This window comes from Urocitellus parryii, chromosome 3 (genome assembly GCF_045843805.1).
Source record: "Urocitellus parryii isolate mUroPar1 chromosome 3, mUroPar1.hap1, whole genome shotgun sequence".
Classification (NCBI taxonomy): domain Eukaryota; kingdom Metazoa; phylum Chordata; class Mammalia; order Rodentia; family Sciuridae; genus Urocitellus; species Urocitellus parryii.
Genome location: NC_135533.1, coordinates 205,941,019 through 205,958,504, shown reverse-complemented (window position 1 = coordinate 205,958,504; position 17,486 = coordinate 205,941,019). Strand labels below are relative to the sequence as shown.

Sequence of the window (17,486 nt, the reverse complement as noted above, 5' to 3'; positions counted from 1 at the left end):
AAGGACAAGGGAACTTCACTATTTGGCCAGTTGAGGATGGCTATTCTCCCCACAATCCAGATTTCTCTTGGAGGACCAGACGCGTCAACTTGGTTTGATTGACTCCATGTTTTGTTTTGTTTTGTTTTTCCCCCTGGAATATTGTCTCTATTGAAAAAGTGGCTTCACAAAGAAGGTGGCAGCAGGAAAATTTCAGAATCCAAAGCTTAAAAGAAAGTCTTGGAAAAAAAAAAAAAAGAAAGTCTTGGGCAGTGTGGGGTTATTTTCTGTCTCTGGGGGGGACCATCCAGTGTCTGAGGCCTGGGGACAGGGGCAAAGTCCCCGCCGCCCATCCAGGAGATGTCACTCTCAGTAGCGTCTGGTGTCCTGACCTGTGCTTGCCCAGGATGACAGTGGGTAAGGAGCAGCAGGTCACAGGGGCCCCCTGACCCTCTGGGAGACAGAGCTCTCCCTGGGCAGACCCCGGGGCTGAGGGTCAGCGGCCAGGGGAGAATCAACGACTGTCCCCGCCTGTGGTCCCTGAGGTCCTGGGGCAGGGATGCAGGAGGCAGCCAGTGTCACAAGACATCCCGTCCCCAGCCAGGCCTGGCGCCTGGTTAAACGAGGAGAAAGACGGTGTCTCTCCTCAGGGCCTGGCCCCTGCGCTGGTCTCACTTCCTCCCTGGCACCGCCTGGAAGGGGAGGAAGTGACACCCAGGGGAAGGCCGGTAAGTGAGGCCACCGACACATTCAAGTTCAGGGTGTGACAGCTCAGTCTGCCCCCAACAGGCCCCATACTCCCCTTCATGGGCCATGTCCCTTCTGAGAGTCACGCCCTGCCCTTTAAAGGCACAAGGACCCAGAAGTTCCAGGGACACGTCCATGTTTAGGCCCTCAGATCCGGAAGTTCCTCGGGCACACGTCCATGTTTAGGCCCCCGGATCAGGAAGTTCCTCAGGCATCCAGGTTTAGGTTCTGGGATCCAGAAATGCCTCAGTCCTCCATGTTTACGCCCCCGGATCTGGAAGTTCCTCAGTTGCACCTCCATGTTTAGGCTCTAGGATCCAGAAGTTCCTTTGCTGCACGTCCATGTTGAGACTCTAGGATTTGGAAGTTCCTCAGGCGTCCATGTTTAGGCCCCCAGATCCAGAAGTTCGTCAGGTACACGTCCATCTTTGGGCCCTCAGATCCGGAAGTGCCTCAGGCGTCCATGTTTAGGCTCCCAGGTCCAGAATTTCCTCAGGTGCGCATCCATGTTTAGGCCGCAGCATCTGGATGTTCCTCAGGCGCATGTCCATGTTTAAACCCCTGGATCCGGAAGCGCTTCTGGCGTCCATGTTTAGGTCCCCGGATCCGGAAGCTCCTCAGGCGCACATCCATGTTTAAGTCCCAGGATCCGGAAGTGCCTCAGTCCTCCATGTTTAGGCCACAGCATCGGGCAGTTCCTCAGGCACAGGTCCGTGTTTAAGCCCCCCATGGTTCTTTTCTAGGCTATGACACCATGGTCTTAACTATAGTCACCATGTTATATAATGGGTTCCCTGAACTCCTTTCTCCTATCCAGCTCAACTTTTGACTCTCCGTGTCTTTACAGCTAAATTGTTTTGTTTTGTTTTGGTTTTAATAGAGAACCGAAGGTTAGGTTAGGTTGTTTTCTAATCTTCTTTGCCAATCTATCCTTTAAGTGATATGTAAAGAACACTCATTTCAAAGTGGCTATTTGGATTAAAAGTACCATATTTGGGGCTGGGGTTATAGGTCAGTGGTAGAGTGCTTACCGAGCAAGTGGGAGGCACTGTGTTTGATCCTCAGCAACACCGAAAAATAAATAAGTACAAGGTATTTCAGGCCTTAAACTACTACAGAGCAATAGTATCAAAAATGGCGTGGTATTGGTACCAAAATAGACATGAAGACCAAAATCGAAGACAAAAAGACAAACCCACATAATACAGTTATCTCATACTAGACAAAGGTGTCAAAAACATACACTGGAAAAAAAAGAGAGTCTGTTCAACAAATGGTGCTGGGAAAACTGGAAATCCATGGGGCTGGGGATTTGGCTCAAGTAGTAGAGCGCTCACCTGGCATGTGTGAGGCACTGGGTTTGATCCTCAGCACCTCATAAAAATAAAATAAAGATATTTTTGAAAACCTGGAAATCCCTATGTAGCAAAAGGAAATTAGGGCTGGGGTTGTGGCTTAGTGGTAGAGTGCTTGCCTGGCATGTGTGAGGCACTGGGTTTGGTCCTCAGCACCACATAAAAATAAATAAAGCTCATCCCCAACTAAATATATATATTTAGATATTTGGAATGATATCTCCAAGAAGAATGAAGGAACTTTGGTTTGCGTAAAGGGAAGGGAGGACAAGGGTGGGGTTGTAGAGATGGGAAGGATGGTAAAATGAGATAGACATTTTATTATTTAATTCATAGACAGAGGTTTAATTTGAATATATATATATATATACACACACACACACACCTAAAAGAAGAAAAAGTAGGCCCAAGTCTTTATCATGTTGACTTAGAAACTGACTCCCTGAGCAAGACTCCCAAAGTGCCAGAAGTAAAATCAAGAATCAATAAATGGGATGGATACAAACTACAAAGCTTCTTCTCAACAAAGGAATCCATCAATGTGATGAGTGAACCTATAGAATTGTTATTGGGAACCGCTCCAGAAAAACACCCTGAGTCTGAATTTCAAATCCAAAGAGAGCTTTATTGACCTGGCCAGGGACTGTCACCCACTGTAGAGACTCGAGCTCTGTGGGAGGACAGAAGCTTCCTGGTCCATCCAAAGAGAAGATGAGCACACACACACACACACACACACACACACACACATACACACAGTGACTCGCTTATTGTCATGTGAGCTAGCCAGTCATAGAAATTAAAATATTAACAAGTGGGACCTGTGGGCTCTGGGCAGGACTGGAATTTCCCAATCAGCAAGCAAGGGATAAACAGAAGCTAAAAAAGCATTAGCTAGCTTTGCAGTTCAGTTGACCACAGTCCCGGGTTCAAGCATGTGCTAGACAGTCGCATCCTGAATTTGGGCAGGGGTCAGCAAGGTGAGAATCTACTTCAAAGTCATGTAGACCCACAAGGGCATTCACACCCAGGATGCAGCTCACCATGACCAGTGCTGCATCCGGAATAGGGTATAATTGGTGGGGTACCAAGTTTCTTAGAAACAGCTCTTGTGACAGTTTTTTTTATAGAAAGCAACAAAATGGAGTCTTAGACCTGTCTATCACAGTTCTTGCTTTATAATTGTCTTATCTCACTTATCAAAATCTTATATCTATAATCTGTATTTTTTACTAATCTATCACTATAACTTACACTCTTATTGATTGTGTTAATCAGTTCATACCACAACAGAATGGGAAAAAATATTTACCACATGCACCTCAGATAGAGCACTAATCTCCAGGATATATAAGTAACTAAAAAAACTTAACACCAATAAAACAAATAACCCAATCAATACATGGGCTAAGGAACTGAACAGACACTTCTCAGAATAAGAAATACAATTGATCAACAAACATATGAAAAAATATTCATCATCCCTAGCAATTAGAGAAATGCAAATCAAAACTAAGATTTCATATCACTCCAGTCAGAATGGCAATTATCAAGAATACAAGCAATCATAAGTGTTGGTGGAGGATGTGGGGGAAAAGGTGCACTCATACACTGCTGGTAGGACTACAAATTGATGCAACCACTCTGGAAAGCAGTATGGAGATTTCTCAGAAAACTTGGAGTGGATCCACCATTTGATCTAGCTTATCCCACTTCTTGGTCTATACTCAAAGGACTTAAAATCAGCATACTACAGTGACACAGCCACATCAATGTTTATAGCAGTTCAGTTCACAATAGTAAACTGTGGAACTAACCTAGATGCCCTTCAACAGATGAACAGATAATAAAAATATGGTACATATACATAATGGAATATTACTCGGCCTTAAAGAAGAATAAACTTATGGCATTTACAGGTAAATGGATGAAACTAGAGAATATCATGCTAACTGAAATAGCCAATGCTAGAAAAACAAAAGCTGAGGTTTTCTCTGATAAGTAGATGCTGATCCATTGTGTCTTGGGGGGATAGGGAAGAATGAAGAAACTTTGGTTTGTGTAGAAGGGTGGGAGGGGAAAGGCTGGGTTGTAGAATGAGACAGACATTATTAGCCTATATACATGTATGATTACACTATTGGAGTGACTGCACCATGTACAACCAAAGGAATGAGAAATTGTGCTCCATTTGTGTAAAATATGTCAAAATGCATCCTACTGTTAAATAAATAAGTAAAGTACTTTCCTATTGTCTCACAACTAACAACAATAACAAAAAGGTAATGTAGAACTGGGATTGTAGTTCATAACAGAGCGCTTGCCTAGCACGTGTGAGACACTGGATTTGATGCTCAGCACCACTATAAATAAATAAAAGACATTGGTCCATCAACAACTGAAAAAAATGAAAAAATAAAACAGCTACCTATCCACAACTAAGAAAAAAAAAGTACCATATTTGTAAGCACATTTTCTCTTCTACACAAGGATATCCACTAAATTTGATTTATTAATTAAATTAAACAAATATGTTTCTAAATAATTTAGTACAGTTATCAAAATCTATTTACAACTAAGCTAGATGTAGTGGTGCCTGTAGTCCCAGCAGCTTGCAAGGCTGCGGCAGGAGGATTGCAAGTTTAAGGCCAGCTTTAGCAACTTAGCAAGACTCTGTCTCAAAAATGATAAAAAAAAAAGGGCTGGAGGTGTAGCTCAGTGGTAAAGTGTCCCTGAGTTTAACCTCTAGTACCTCCCCCATATCTGTATACAAGTAATCACAGCGTACCTTCAAACAACAGAGTACTGTTTTACAAACACCTCACGTGTCCTCGTTTGTTCTCAGGTCTCTTTCCCATGCCATATATAACTGCTGTAATTTGTTTTATCTACCCATTAGGTATAACTACCAGATAGATTGCTGATATGATCAATTTGAAGCAACATCTGTTGATGCAGATAGGAATAAAGAAAGTATAAAGTTTTTATTGTACTTCTATGTAATTCTTTACTAGCATTCTTTATGTGAACACTCTCACGACGTGTTTTCGCTTCTCTCTAGATAACTTTTTCCTAAAAGGCATCATTTTTGTTGATTCTTTCTTCTCCTTGCTCCAGTGTGACATGGAACACGTACAGGGATGGTTTTATGAAATTGTTCTACATTGAACCTGCAAAATATCTATGTGATCCTTTTGATGACTTCTAAGTCTGTACTGATATCACGCTATTCATACATCATTGTCCTGGTGACCTTTAGCTCTTTTTCTATGGTTGCCTCTACCACTTTCTGCATAGTTAAGACAGTTGCCTGACAGTCTGTGTCTAAGGTCAAAACCTCAGGTTTCTCAGGAATGGCTTCTCTCGGTTCATTTCTGTTTTCATTGATAAGCCCTATTTTCCTCTTTTTATTTATTTATTCTTTTTGTTATTACTGTTATTGATAAGTGGATATTTGAATAGCTATAATGGTAGCTGTGAAAATCAGATTCTCTGAGTTTGGGCAGAAAGAGGGTTGAAATTGCTTTCAACCCCTGGCTTGTAGGTTTTGGCTAACTTCAAACTCTATTAAATTTCGGTAGAGTACATCAAGTTAACCTAAATTCAGGTATAAACCTTTGATTGTTTGTTACACTCTTAAATACTTAACATTGTATTTGGGTCTTTTTTTTTTCTTTTAACCCTAACAAGGACATGGGTCTTTTAATTGTAGAGTGTTTTATCTTTAAATAAGTATGATTTGGTGTACTTTTCATGCATATACTCAATCATTGTTACTCTGCCTAGGAACCTTTTTGTGTGGGAGATGTAGTGGGAATTGAACCCAGATGCTTTTTGCAACCACACAATTCTGCCATGATGTTCTGCATCAACTTGCGCCCTAAGGAATGGAGCCTAAGGGGTGTCTGTGGACTGAAAATATAAGTCCCAAATAAACTTTTCCTCTTCTAAAATTGATCAATTTAAAATTGATTTTGTAAAGTCTTTTGGTCACAGCCATGAAAAAGATGACCACTAGTCCTTTATGCTTATGTGAACAGATGGAAGGAAAGGGGACTCCTAACAGGAGGAAAGAAAAACAAACATGGAAACATGGCCATGAAACTGTCTCCCTCCAGGAAGCAGCATGGTCACCCACATGGGCAGCAGCCATGCAGGTTAGGGGACCCCAAAAAGGTGGCTCAACCAGAATGCAGGGAGTGCACCGGCTCTGGACCAGCCAGCTGCAGCCAATGAACCTGCTTCCTGAAAACTCCTCTGAGCGTCCAGCCTCTTCTGTCCTACGTGATTAATAGTAATTAGCAATATCAATATATTGTAGTTACATTTAAAGTTGTATTTTATTGGGGCTGCGGTTGTTGCTCAGTGATAGAGCCTAGGCATGGGTTTGCTCTTCAGCACCACATAAAAGAAGGGAAATAAATAAAATAAAGGTGTTTTTAAAAAAGGGCTGGACATGGGGCTCAATGGTTAAATGGCTCTGGTTTCAATCCATAGTCCTAAAAGTTATATTTTATAAAATTATCTCACATAGTGTTTACTATATTTAGTTTATATAGGTATTCCCACACCTCGGAGAGTGGACCTGTATGGACGTGTGCAATTATCCCTCCTGTTAGCTCAGGTGCAGGCCCTGATAAGAAGCTCAGGCAGGGAAGGGCTGGAGCTGGAAACCACCTCTTGGGTTCCCTTCAGCCAGGTAGAGGTTCTATCCTGCTGTCACTCAGGACTCAGGGGCGGGGCTTGGAACACTAGCCAATCAGAGATATGGGGTGGGGCCGCAGGAACTGTCCAATCAGGAGCGCAGCTGGAAGAGGATGGAAACCTTCCACTTCGGATGGGCTTCATTCCTGGGCCGCCATAGTGTGTCCAGCGGGTCCTCTGAAGAGAACTTCTAAGTGGCTCAGCGTCCTCGCTGTGACATCTCCGTTCTACAGGCTGAGGTGACCCCGGGAACCCCAGAAGGCGGGGAATGGTGAGTGTGGAGGGCGCCGTTCCCGCAAGGGGAGCGGGTCGCGGTGAAGGGGACGGATGAGTCGCTGTGGAGGGACCTGGGCCTCCGGCGGCAGCTGCGGCGACTGCGGTCCGAGTCCGGCCGGGCCCCGGGTCCTGCGCGGCGCTTTGCCGGCCGGAGCGGTCTGTGGGCAGCGCGGCCCCCCAGCCCCGGGTCTCCTCCTCTGCGGTGGCGGCGGGAGGGTCGCGGGGAGACTCCGCCGGGTGAGGCGGGGCCTGGGAGGGAGGGAGGTGTGCGCGTCCCAGCCCCCTGCTCCTCGGTCCCCCGGTTCCTCCAAGTCTGCAAAACTGGGGAAGCCGGTTCCCGAATCCGCGACTGACCCTCAGCCCGGGGCTTGTGGGGGCAGGAGGCGGACAGATCTGTAGACCCTTCTGCCGGGGCCCCTGACTGGAAATCAGCGCCGCTGGACGTTGGTTTAGAAAATGCGGATCGAGGGAGGCGCAGCTGCATTTAAGAGAACCGCAAAGCGGGGAAGCCCCGCTGTGAGGTCTGCAGACCCTCAGTGGGTGGCAGAAAGGACTTTTCTTTCTAGAGGGGAGCAAAGGGGAGTTCAAAGAAGGTGGCGGGTGAAGGGAGGATGGAGGGTGGCAGCATCGTCTTAGAAAGTTTCACCCTGACGTGAGCCTTGGGTGGGTGGGTGGCGGGTTTTGTTTGCTACCGGCATGGAACTCGGGGTCCTTAACCGCGGGGGCATATCCCCAAGCACTGCCTATCCCCCACCTCCGCGTTTTTTGTAGTGGGGATTGAACCCAGGGACACTTGACTCAACTACATACATCCCCAGCGCTTTTTCTTTTTTCTTTTGAGACATGGTATCAGTAAGTTGGTGCAGCTGGCTTTGCACTTGAGATCCTCCTTTCTCTCAGCCTCCGGAGGCCCTAAGATGTATCTTGCTTTCATTGATTACCTCTGCCCTTGAGCGTTTTTCTTAAGTGATCCTTCATTTTTCTGAAATTGTTTCTCTGTCTCTTTGTCCAGTGCCGCAGTCTGGCTGGGCACAATTCAGGAGCCACTTGTCAAAGGAAACAAACTTTATTTTTAGAACCACACATGCCAAACCACACAGCTCTTCAGGAAAAACCTTCAGAGCCCAACTGCCACCACGGCTTCCCACAAGCCTCTCAACCTCCTCCATTCCTCCTGCTCTTGAGGCCCATTGGCTGGGTCCCGTATGCGGAGCCAAAAAAAGTCCCCCAATGAGCAGCTCTGAGGTCTGAAAGGGCGGGGAAACAGCCCAATGAGCATCATTGTAGAGGAGCCAATCAGTTGTCAGCTAGAAGTTTGCTGGGGCCCCTTCGGCTGTGGCTCTCAACAGTCCAACTTTTTGTTCAGTTTCAGTGGTGTTGTTTTTAATTTGACATTGATTTTTTTTTTATACTTGATATATAGAAAAATCATGGATTTTTTGCATATTAAGGTCCTGTGTGTTTTACAACCATGCTACACTCCAGTATTAATTGCAGGAGTTTTTGTTGGTTTTTTGAGATTTTGTAGGTAGGCAATAATGGCACGTGTGAGAAGTCATTTTCTATTTGTTCATCTAAGTCTCAATGCCTATCATTATTATTTCTTATGGTTTCTCTGTACCTATTGCTTTGATCTTAAGAGTTTTTGTTGTTTATCTTGTTGAGATGATCAATTACGTGAGTTGACTTTTTAATGTTTGGTCATTCTTTTTTTTGTGTGTGTGTTTATATAAAATGTTTTATATAAGATATAAAATGTTATATGTGAAATGTTCTATATAGCAGGTGCACACATTACACAACATTATATAATTCTGATGATGACCAGGTACTGAAATTTTATTTCCATGAAATTTTGTTTACTTTTGTACTTTGTGTTTAGACTTAAATCATCAGTTTTTCAAACTTGCACACAAATACATTAGATAGTTCATTACTAGAATTTGACAATATTGTTTCATCTTTATTAAATGTTAGGGACACTATGCTGGGGAGCTACTAGAATCTTTTTTTTTTCCTTTTTTTTTTTTTTTTATTGGTCGTTCATAACATTACATAGTTCTTAATACATCATATTACACGGTTTGATTCAAGTGGATTATGAACTCCCGCTTTTACCCCGTATACAAATTGCTGTATCACATCAGTTACCCTTCCATTGATTGACATATTGCCTTTCTAGTGTCTGATGTATTCTGCTGTCTGTCCTATTGTCTACTATCCCCCCTCCCCTCCCCTGGTCATTCTTTATAGTAGGGGCTGGGGTTGTGGCTCAGTGGTAGATGCTTTCCTAGCATGTGTGAGGCACTGGTTCAATTCTCAGCCTCATGTACAAATATATAAAATAAGGTCTATTGACAACAAAATATTTTTGAAAAATACTTGTAAGAATTTCTACTTGGATTTTGTTGGATTATTGTGTTTAAATAAGGATAGATGTAATATACCATTATTTGTTGTGGGCTTTTTTCTTATTTATTTATATATTTAATTTTGCAGTGCTGGGGATCAAAGTCAGGGCCTCATCTATCTAGGCAGGTGCTTTACTGCTGAGCTATCCCCAGACCCTGTTGAAGATTTTTCATCCTTATTCATAAAATCTCTTTGTCTTCTCTCTCCTCCTCTGTACTGGGATTGAAACCCAGGGAACTCTCACTGAGATACATCCCCAGTTCTTTCTTTCTTTCTTTAGAGAACCTCAGTCATTCCTTTATCTATCTATATATCTATTTATTTTGTTTCTTATAATGTCTATCTAGTTTAGTATCATGGCCCTATAGGACTCATACATTATTAAGAAGTACTTTAACATCTATTACCTGGAGAAATTGTGATGATTGGTGTTATTTAATGTGAGAATTAGCCGAAGAGACCAGTGAGCCTGCTTTTCCCTGTTGTTGAGTTGCTATTGTTTCTGTAATACATAGCGCTTTATTTACATTGATTATCTTTACTCAGTGAGATAGTGTGGGTTGTTTCTTTCCAGAAACTGGTTGATTTCTTCCAAATTAATTTTCTGTGCTTTACTTAAAATTATCTTGCTCTGGTTTGGCAGTTATTCAATGTGGTACATTAAACTGTTGAGTTAAGGTCTTTCTTCTTTTCTAATACATGCATTCATTGTTTTAAGTTTCTCCCTATGCACTGCTTTTTCTGTATCCCACAAGTGATGTTAACATGTTTGTTCATGTTCACATATTTCAAAAAACTTAAATTTCTTTGGTATTGTTTCTTTCAATGCCTGTGCCATTCAGCCATGGAGTGTGCAGTTTCTTGGACATTTTCCACCTATGTTTATGCTTTTGATGTCTGGTTTCATTTCAGTATGGTCTTTCAGTATGGAAAGTGAGCAACTGACTATGATTTCTTGCTGCCCATGAAACTTCAACAAAGGATCTTGAGTACTGGGGACTGGAGATGGAGAAAAACACAGACACATTTTTAAGCAAAGCTGGTGCCAGGTGGGACACTGCCTTCTGATGGAGGAACAGTGACCCAGAACTAGCTCTACAAGTTTATTATATAGGGACTCCTAATCAGGAAGTTTAACTATTGGGGCATTGTAAAGTGTTCAAATTCAAAGCTTGTGAGTTATTAAGAGGCTTCTTTGTGCGCTAAAAAGTTACAGAGCTAGAAACTGCTGTACCCAGAAAAAGCATTGTACTGGAACATTTGATAACTGAAGTCTATGAAGTCAGAGTCAAGTGTCAAGACTATTCACATCCTTGCCTTTGGCAAGGAATGTTTCCCAGGCTTGGCCTTTGCCACAATGCAGGATCAGCTGATGACTATGGGCTCATCTGCTCCCCACAATTTGTGTTCCTTTAGGTTTGTTCCTTTAGGTGTGTCTTGTAGCTCAGAACAAGACAGAATTGGTACAGATTCTGTATTGTGATACAGCAAATGGGAACTTTGGCAGTTTAAGAGCTGTCAGGCTGTGGTTTTTGCCTGTGGACACACAGAAGCTCACCTTACTGACATTTAAACATAGAGGCTTGTGGTGGCTAACAGGTACCTGTAAAAGATAACTACAGTGGCAGAAACAATAAACCAAGCAACAGAGACAGAACAATCCTACTTTAGGCTTGGTGTAGTAAAAGTCCCTAAGTTGTAGAAGCTAAGAGTCCCTGGGCAGTTGACAATCTTGCATCCATATAAGAAATGTAGAATGTGGGCTAGCGCTGTGGCTCAGTGGCAGAGAACTTGCCTAGCATGCATGAGTCACTGGGTGCCATCCCAGCACCACATAAAAAGAAACAAATAAAATAAAGGCATTCTGTCCATCTACAATTTCTTTCTTTTTTTTTTTTTTAAAGAGAGAGTGAGAGAGGGAGAGAGAATTTTAATATTTATTTTTTAGTTATTGGCGGACACAACATCTTTGTTTGTATGTGGTGCTGAGAATCGAACCCGGGCCGCACGCATGCCAGGCGAGCGTGCTACCGCTTGAGCCACATCCCCAGCCCCCCATCTACAATTTCAAAAAAAAATTTTTTTAATGTAGAATGCACCTTCCAATAGAATTGCAACAACTCCCTTGCCTTTATGTACCCCAAACATGCTTATATAAAGTAATGGCCCTGCTGTGCTCAGTGCTCAGACTTTGGGATTTATCTCTCTGGGCTGTGACACCATGAATAAAGTATTGCTTTCAGATATTGGTGTCCTGACCCTCATTAACAGCTTGTTTTCTGCCAGTCTTTCTGCAGAACATTTACATTTAAGGTAATTACTTAAATTACTTAAATGTAATTATTAAATGTTTTCTTGGGGCTGGGGTTGTGGCTCAGTGGTAGAACGCTTGCCTAGCACATGCGAGGCCCTGGGTTTGATCCTCAGCACTACATAAAAATAAATAAAATAAAGGTATTGTGTCCAACTACAACTAAAAAATAAAAAAGAAAATAGAGTGTTTCCTAATTTAAAAGAACAATAAAATTATCACTCTCTTATTCCAACAAATTTAAATATCGTTAGAGGTTCATTATGCCCAGAGGCTTTCATAAATTAGTTTTTTGCCTTTGTTTTCTTCCCTTTTTTTTCTTGTTGGTTTGAGTTGATGCCAAAGGCCCTAAATCACTGAGCCACATCCTAAGCCCTTTTTAAAACTTTTATTATTTTTTTATTTTTTTGTGGTGCTGAGATTGAACCCAGGGGCCTTGTGCATGAAAGGCAAGCCTTCTACCAACTGAGCTATATCCCCAGCCCCAAAATTTCTTTCTTTCTTTCTTTCTTTCTTTTCTTTTTTTTTTTGGTACCAGGGATTGAACTCAGGGGCACTTGGCCACTGAGTCATATCCCTAGCCCTATTTTTGTATTTTATTTAGAGACAGGGTCTCACTGAGTTGCTTAGTGCCTTGCCATTGCTGAAGCTGGCTTTGAACTCATGATCCTCCTGTCTCAGCCTCCTGAGCCACTGGGATTACAGGCGTGCTCCACCGAACCAGGCCCAAAATTTATTCCTTTATCTTATTTTTTAAAATATTTTGAGACAGGGTCTCACTACATACAAGTCACTGGGATTATGGGAGTGTACCAGGCATGACCTAGTTTTTGTTTTCCTAGGAAAAGGACTTGTTTTTGGCATTTTTGCAATTTTTATAGGTCCTGTGAGAGGTGAAACCTTGGTGACACTGAAATCTTTCTAAGAACATGTACCACTTTTCCCCTTATTTTATTCAGCTTTGACATTCTCCAACAAAAACCTTAATGATTACCTATGAGTATACTGAGTTATCCTTCATGAGTCTTATTTACTATTATATTCTTGTGGATGTACAGAAACTTAACATACAGGCTTCCAGTTGTGGTCCCTTAGTGCAACCCCAAAGGGTGTGCTTAATTCTCTAAATAAGGAGTTGTAAAAAGAGGTTTTGTTTTGTTTTGTGATGCTGGGGATTGAACCCAGGGCTTTGTGCATGCAAGGCAAGCATTCTACCGGCTGAGCTATATCCCTAGCCAAAAAAAGAGTTTTAAAATCTGATCCAGTTCACTAAAGATTCATCACCCAGGTGTGTTTCAGGGGATAATGAGATAGGCAGCATCTAAAGAGCATGTCAAAGTCTCACAAACATGTAGAGGAGCAACAGGATTTAAACAGGCTGAATTTTGTTGGGATAACCTGCATGGGAACCCAATTCCCTCTTTACAATTATGCTGGTGAGGATCATACTAACAGTAGTTCCCAGATATCAACAAAGATCAAAGTTTTTCCTCAAGTATTTCTAAGAATATGCTGTCTCATAACAGCTACTGATATTACGTGCAGTACATGTTGGATTTTGTGGTGAGAAGGGCTAGAGATGAGTGTACAAAGAGAACTGGAGTGACCCAGAAGCATAGCCAGAGTTCCTGTTCTTTCTGTTACTCTAACAAGTAGATATGATCCAGCATCAGAATTGATGTGAGAGGATGTGAGCCTGGCTGGAGAGTTAGAGTGTGACACCCAGGTGTTGGAGTATTGGGAGACACAGTACCATATGAGATTCTCACAAACTGAGTGTAGGTCTGAGTATGTCTTATTTTCCTCCTTGGAATACCTGTGGGATATTTTAGGAGTTGGTGACCTTTGAGGATGTGGCTGTGAACTTCACCCTGGAGGAATGGGCTCTGCTAGATCCTTCCCAGAAGAAGCTCTTCAAAGATGTGATGCAGGAAACCTTCTGGAACCTGACCACTATAGGTAAGGGTGACATTTTTTCCCTCATTTTGTCAATCAGAGAATGGTTGTTACTTGCCTATCAGTTCTGTTCCATGATCTGGAATATGGAAGGTTCACATTCTGATGACTATACTGGCATGATGACATTATTCAACAAATCTACAAGACACTGATAATTTTTATGTAATATTGAACTGACAATGATGTTTCTGGGTCTGCATTTTAGGAAAAAACTGGAAAAATCAGGCCATCGATGATCACTATATTTCCTGGAGAAATCTACGGTAATTGAACTCACAAGATAAGGCAATGTACCTCATAAATCTTGGAGTAATGTATAAAAAAGTCATGAAGAGAAGGAAAATATACATGCCATGATTTAATCTGTTTTTTTTTTAAACAATACATACAGTTTGAGTTGGAAAGTTCAAGATCCAAACTGTTCCAGTATAGGAACCATTTGATATCTTAAGTGACACTTTCTGATAATTTATTATATATATTATATACTGTGTTCCATACACAAATTACTGGATATGTATGAAATTGCCCTCAAGTGGGACCCATTTTGAAGGTATCTTACTGTGTATATGCAAATATCACAAAATCCAATCTGAATTTTGTCCCATGCATTTCACATAAATAGTATTCTTTTGTAATTTGATAAACATCTTCAGGATTAAAAAAATACATTACTTGGAAGGAGTATTTAGAACCCCAAGCTAAGTGGTAGTGCATACCTGTAAATCCAGCGATTGGGAGACTGAGTCAGGAGGATCACAAGTGGGAGGCCAGCACCTTAGTAAACCCCTGAACAACTTACTGAGAGGCTGTTTCAAAATAAGAAAAATAACTTTAACAGGACTGGAATGTAGCTCAATAAAACGCAACATAAAATCTGTTGTTCTGGTAGATCATTAATAAGTAAATCCTTAGTAATGTAGTTTCTGTTCTTTGCAGAATTCAAGTGATTGAGAGACTCTGGGAACAGAAAGAAGATAATCAATATGGAGAAATATTCAGCCAGATCTTAGATCCTCTTATAAACAAGAGAAGTTCTTCTGGAGTAAAATCAAGTGAACACCATGTGTGTGGAGATGTCCTTGTTGCAGATTCATCCCTAGCCATGCCCCAGACAGCTCATATTAGACACAAAGCACATGAGTATCTGGAACATGGAGGGAAGCCATATGAATATAAGGAACATGGGAAAGCCTTCCATGATCCCCAATGTTTTCAGAAGCATGAAAGAACTCTCACAGCAGAGAAACCCCATGTGTGTAAGCACTGTGGAAAAGCTTTTAGTTCTTCTAGGTACATTAAAGTTCATGAACGAATTCACAGTGGAGAGAAACCTTATAAATGCAAACAATGTGGCAAAGCCTTTCGTTTTCCCAGTTCCCTTAAAATTCATGAACAGATTCACAGTGGAAAGAAACCCTATGTGTGTAAGCAATGTGGAAAAGCCTTTAGCACTTCCAGATACATGAAAACACATGAAAAAATTCACAGTGGAAAGAAACCCTGTGTATGTAAACACTGTGGAAAAGCCTTTAGTTCTTCCTATTATATTAAAATCCATGAACGAATTCACAGTGGAGAGAAACCCTGTGTATGTAAGCAATGTGGAAAAGCCTTTAGTTCTTCCTATCGCCTTAAAATCCATGAACAAGTTCATCGTGGAGAGAAACCCTGTGTATGTAAACAATGTGGAAAAGCCTTTAGTTCTTCCTATTACATAAAAATCCATGAACAAATTCACAGTGGAGAGAAACCCTATGTTTGTAAACAATGTGGGAAAGCTTTTCATTTATATAGATCCCTTCAAAGACATGAAATAACGCACACTAGAAGGAAACCCTATGTATGTAAGCAGTGTGGGAAACAATTTATTTCCTCCAGCTCCATTAGAAAACATGAACGAATTCACAGTGGAGAGAAGCCTTATACATGTAAACAATGTGGGAAAGCCTTTCCTTTTCTCAGTTCTCTTCAAATGCATGAACAAATTCACAGTGGAATAAAACCATATGTATGTAAGCAATGTGGAAAAGGCTTTAATTCTTCTAACCATATGAAAACACATGAACGCATTCATAGTGAAGAGAAACCTTATACATGTAAACAATGTGGGAAAGCTTTTCATTTCCCCAGATCCCTTCAAATACATGAAATAACCCACAATGGAGAGAAACCCTTTGTATGTAAGCAATGTGGAAAGGGCTTTAGTTCTTCCAGCTCCATTAGAAAACATGAACAGATTCACAGTGGAGAGAAGCCCTGTGTATGTAGGCAATGTGGAAAAGCCTTTAGTTCTTTCTATTACATTAAAATCCATGAACGAATTCACAGTGGAGAGAAACCTTATAAATGCAATCAATGTGGGAAAGCCTTTCATTTTCCAAATTCCCTTCAAATTCATGAACAAATTCATAGCGGAAAGAAACCCTATGTGTGTAAGAAATGTGGAAAAGCCTTTAGTTCTTCCAGCTCCATTAGAAAACATGAACGACTTCACAGTGGAGAGAAACCCTATATATGTAAGCAATGTGGAAAAAGCTTTAGTACTTCTAGATGCATGAAAACACATGAACAGATCCACAGTGGAGAAAAACCCTGTGTATGTAAGCAATGTGGAAAAGCCTTTAGTTCTACCTATTATATTAAAATCCATGAACGAATTCACAGTGGAGAGAAACCTTATGAATGCAAGCAATGTGGGAAAGCCTTTTGTTTTCCCAATTCCCTTCAAATTCATGAACAAATTCATAGTGGAAAGAAACCCTACATATGTAAACAATGTGGAAAAACCTTTAGTTCTTCCAGCTCCATTAGAAAACATGAACGGATTCATAGGGGATAGAAACCCTATACGGGTAAACAATGGGAAACCTTTCAGTCGTTCTGATGCAATCAAAAGACCTGAGAAAACACTGGAGATAAACCCTATATGTGTAAGCAATGTGAAATAGGCTTTAATTCTTCAAGCCCCATCAAAGCACATGAATGAATTCACAGGGAAGAGAAGTCCTGTACATGTAAACAGTGTGGGAAAGCTTTCATTCAGTCCTGTACAATCAGAAGACAAGAAATGTACACCGGAGAAAAACCCTGTGTATGAAAACAATGTGGCAAAGCCTACAGTTATCCCTGTCCCCTCAAACAACATTAAAGAATTCACGGTGAAATGAAAACATGCATGAGAGCAGTGTGGGAAATCCTCCAGTGATTCCTCCACACTTAAAATACATGAAGGAATGCACACTGGAGAGAAAAGCAGCAAAGCCTTTACTCCATTCAGTTACCTTCTCAAACATCAAGGATTCACTTTTGAGAGAAACTCCATGAGTGTAAACAAAGTGAGCAAGCTTTCATTGCTTACAGTTCTTTTTGTTGTGTGTGTATGTGGTGCTGGGGATTGAACCCAAGGCCTTGTATATGCAAGGCAAGCACTCTACCAACTGAGCTATATCCCCAGCCCCTCACAGTTCCCTTTGATACCATGAAACAATTCACACAGAGGAGAAACCTTAATGATGTCAGCAATGTAAAACCGTCTTTTTCTCAGATTGCTTCAACTACATGGAAGAACACACTGGAGAGTAACTGTGAATACAGAAAAGTGGGAAGTCTTTATTATCACAGAAACTTTGTTGCAAACATGAGAATACAGGTGCAATAACTTTTATTATTGCAAAGGATATGGGAATGCTTGTCATCTTGGTTCAGGATACTCTATAAATGAACACAGTATGCAGTGGAAC

At 41.4% G+C, this 17,486-nt stretch overlaps 1 protein-coding gene and 1 pseudogene across 1 annotated transcript; both read left to right on the top strand.

Annotated features, from left to right (window-relative positions):
• The first annotated feature begins 7,005 nt into the window (after window positions 1-7,005).
• Window positions 7,006-14,010, top strand: LOC113183520 (zinc finger protein 124-like). Its single transcript, XM_026389851.2, has 3 exons — window positions 7,006-7,056; window positions 13,617-13,743; window positions 13,949-14,010. Exons 1-3 carry the CDS (start codon window positions 7,054-7,056, stop codon window positions 14,008-14,010), a joined length of 192 nt encoding a protein of 63 aa, XP_026245636.2. The 5' UTR covers window positions 7,006-7,053.
• Window positions 14,011-15,386: 1,376 nt separating this feature from the next.
• On the top strand, window positions 15,387-16,894 carry LOC144253822 (uncharacterized; annotated as a pseudogene).
• The last annotated feature ends 592 nt before the right edge of the window (window positions 16,895-17,486 follow it).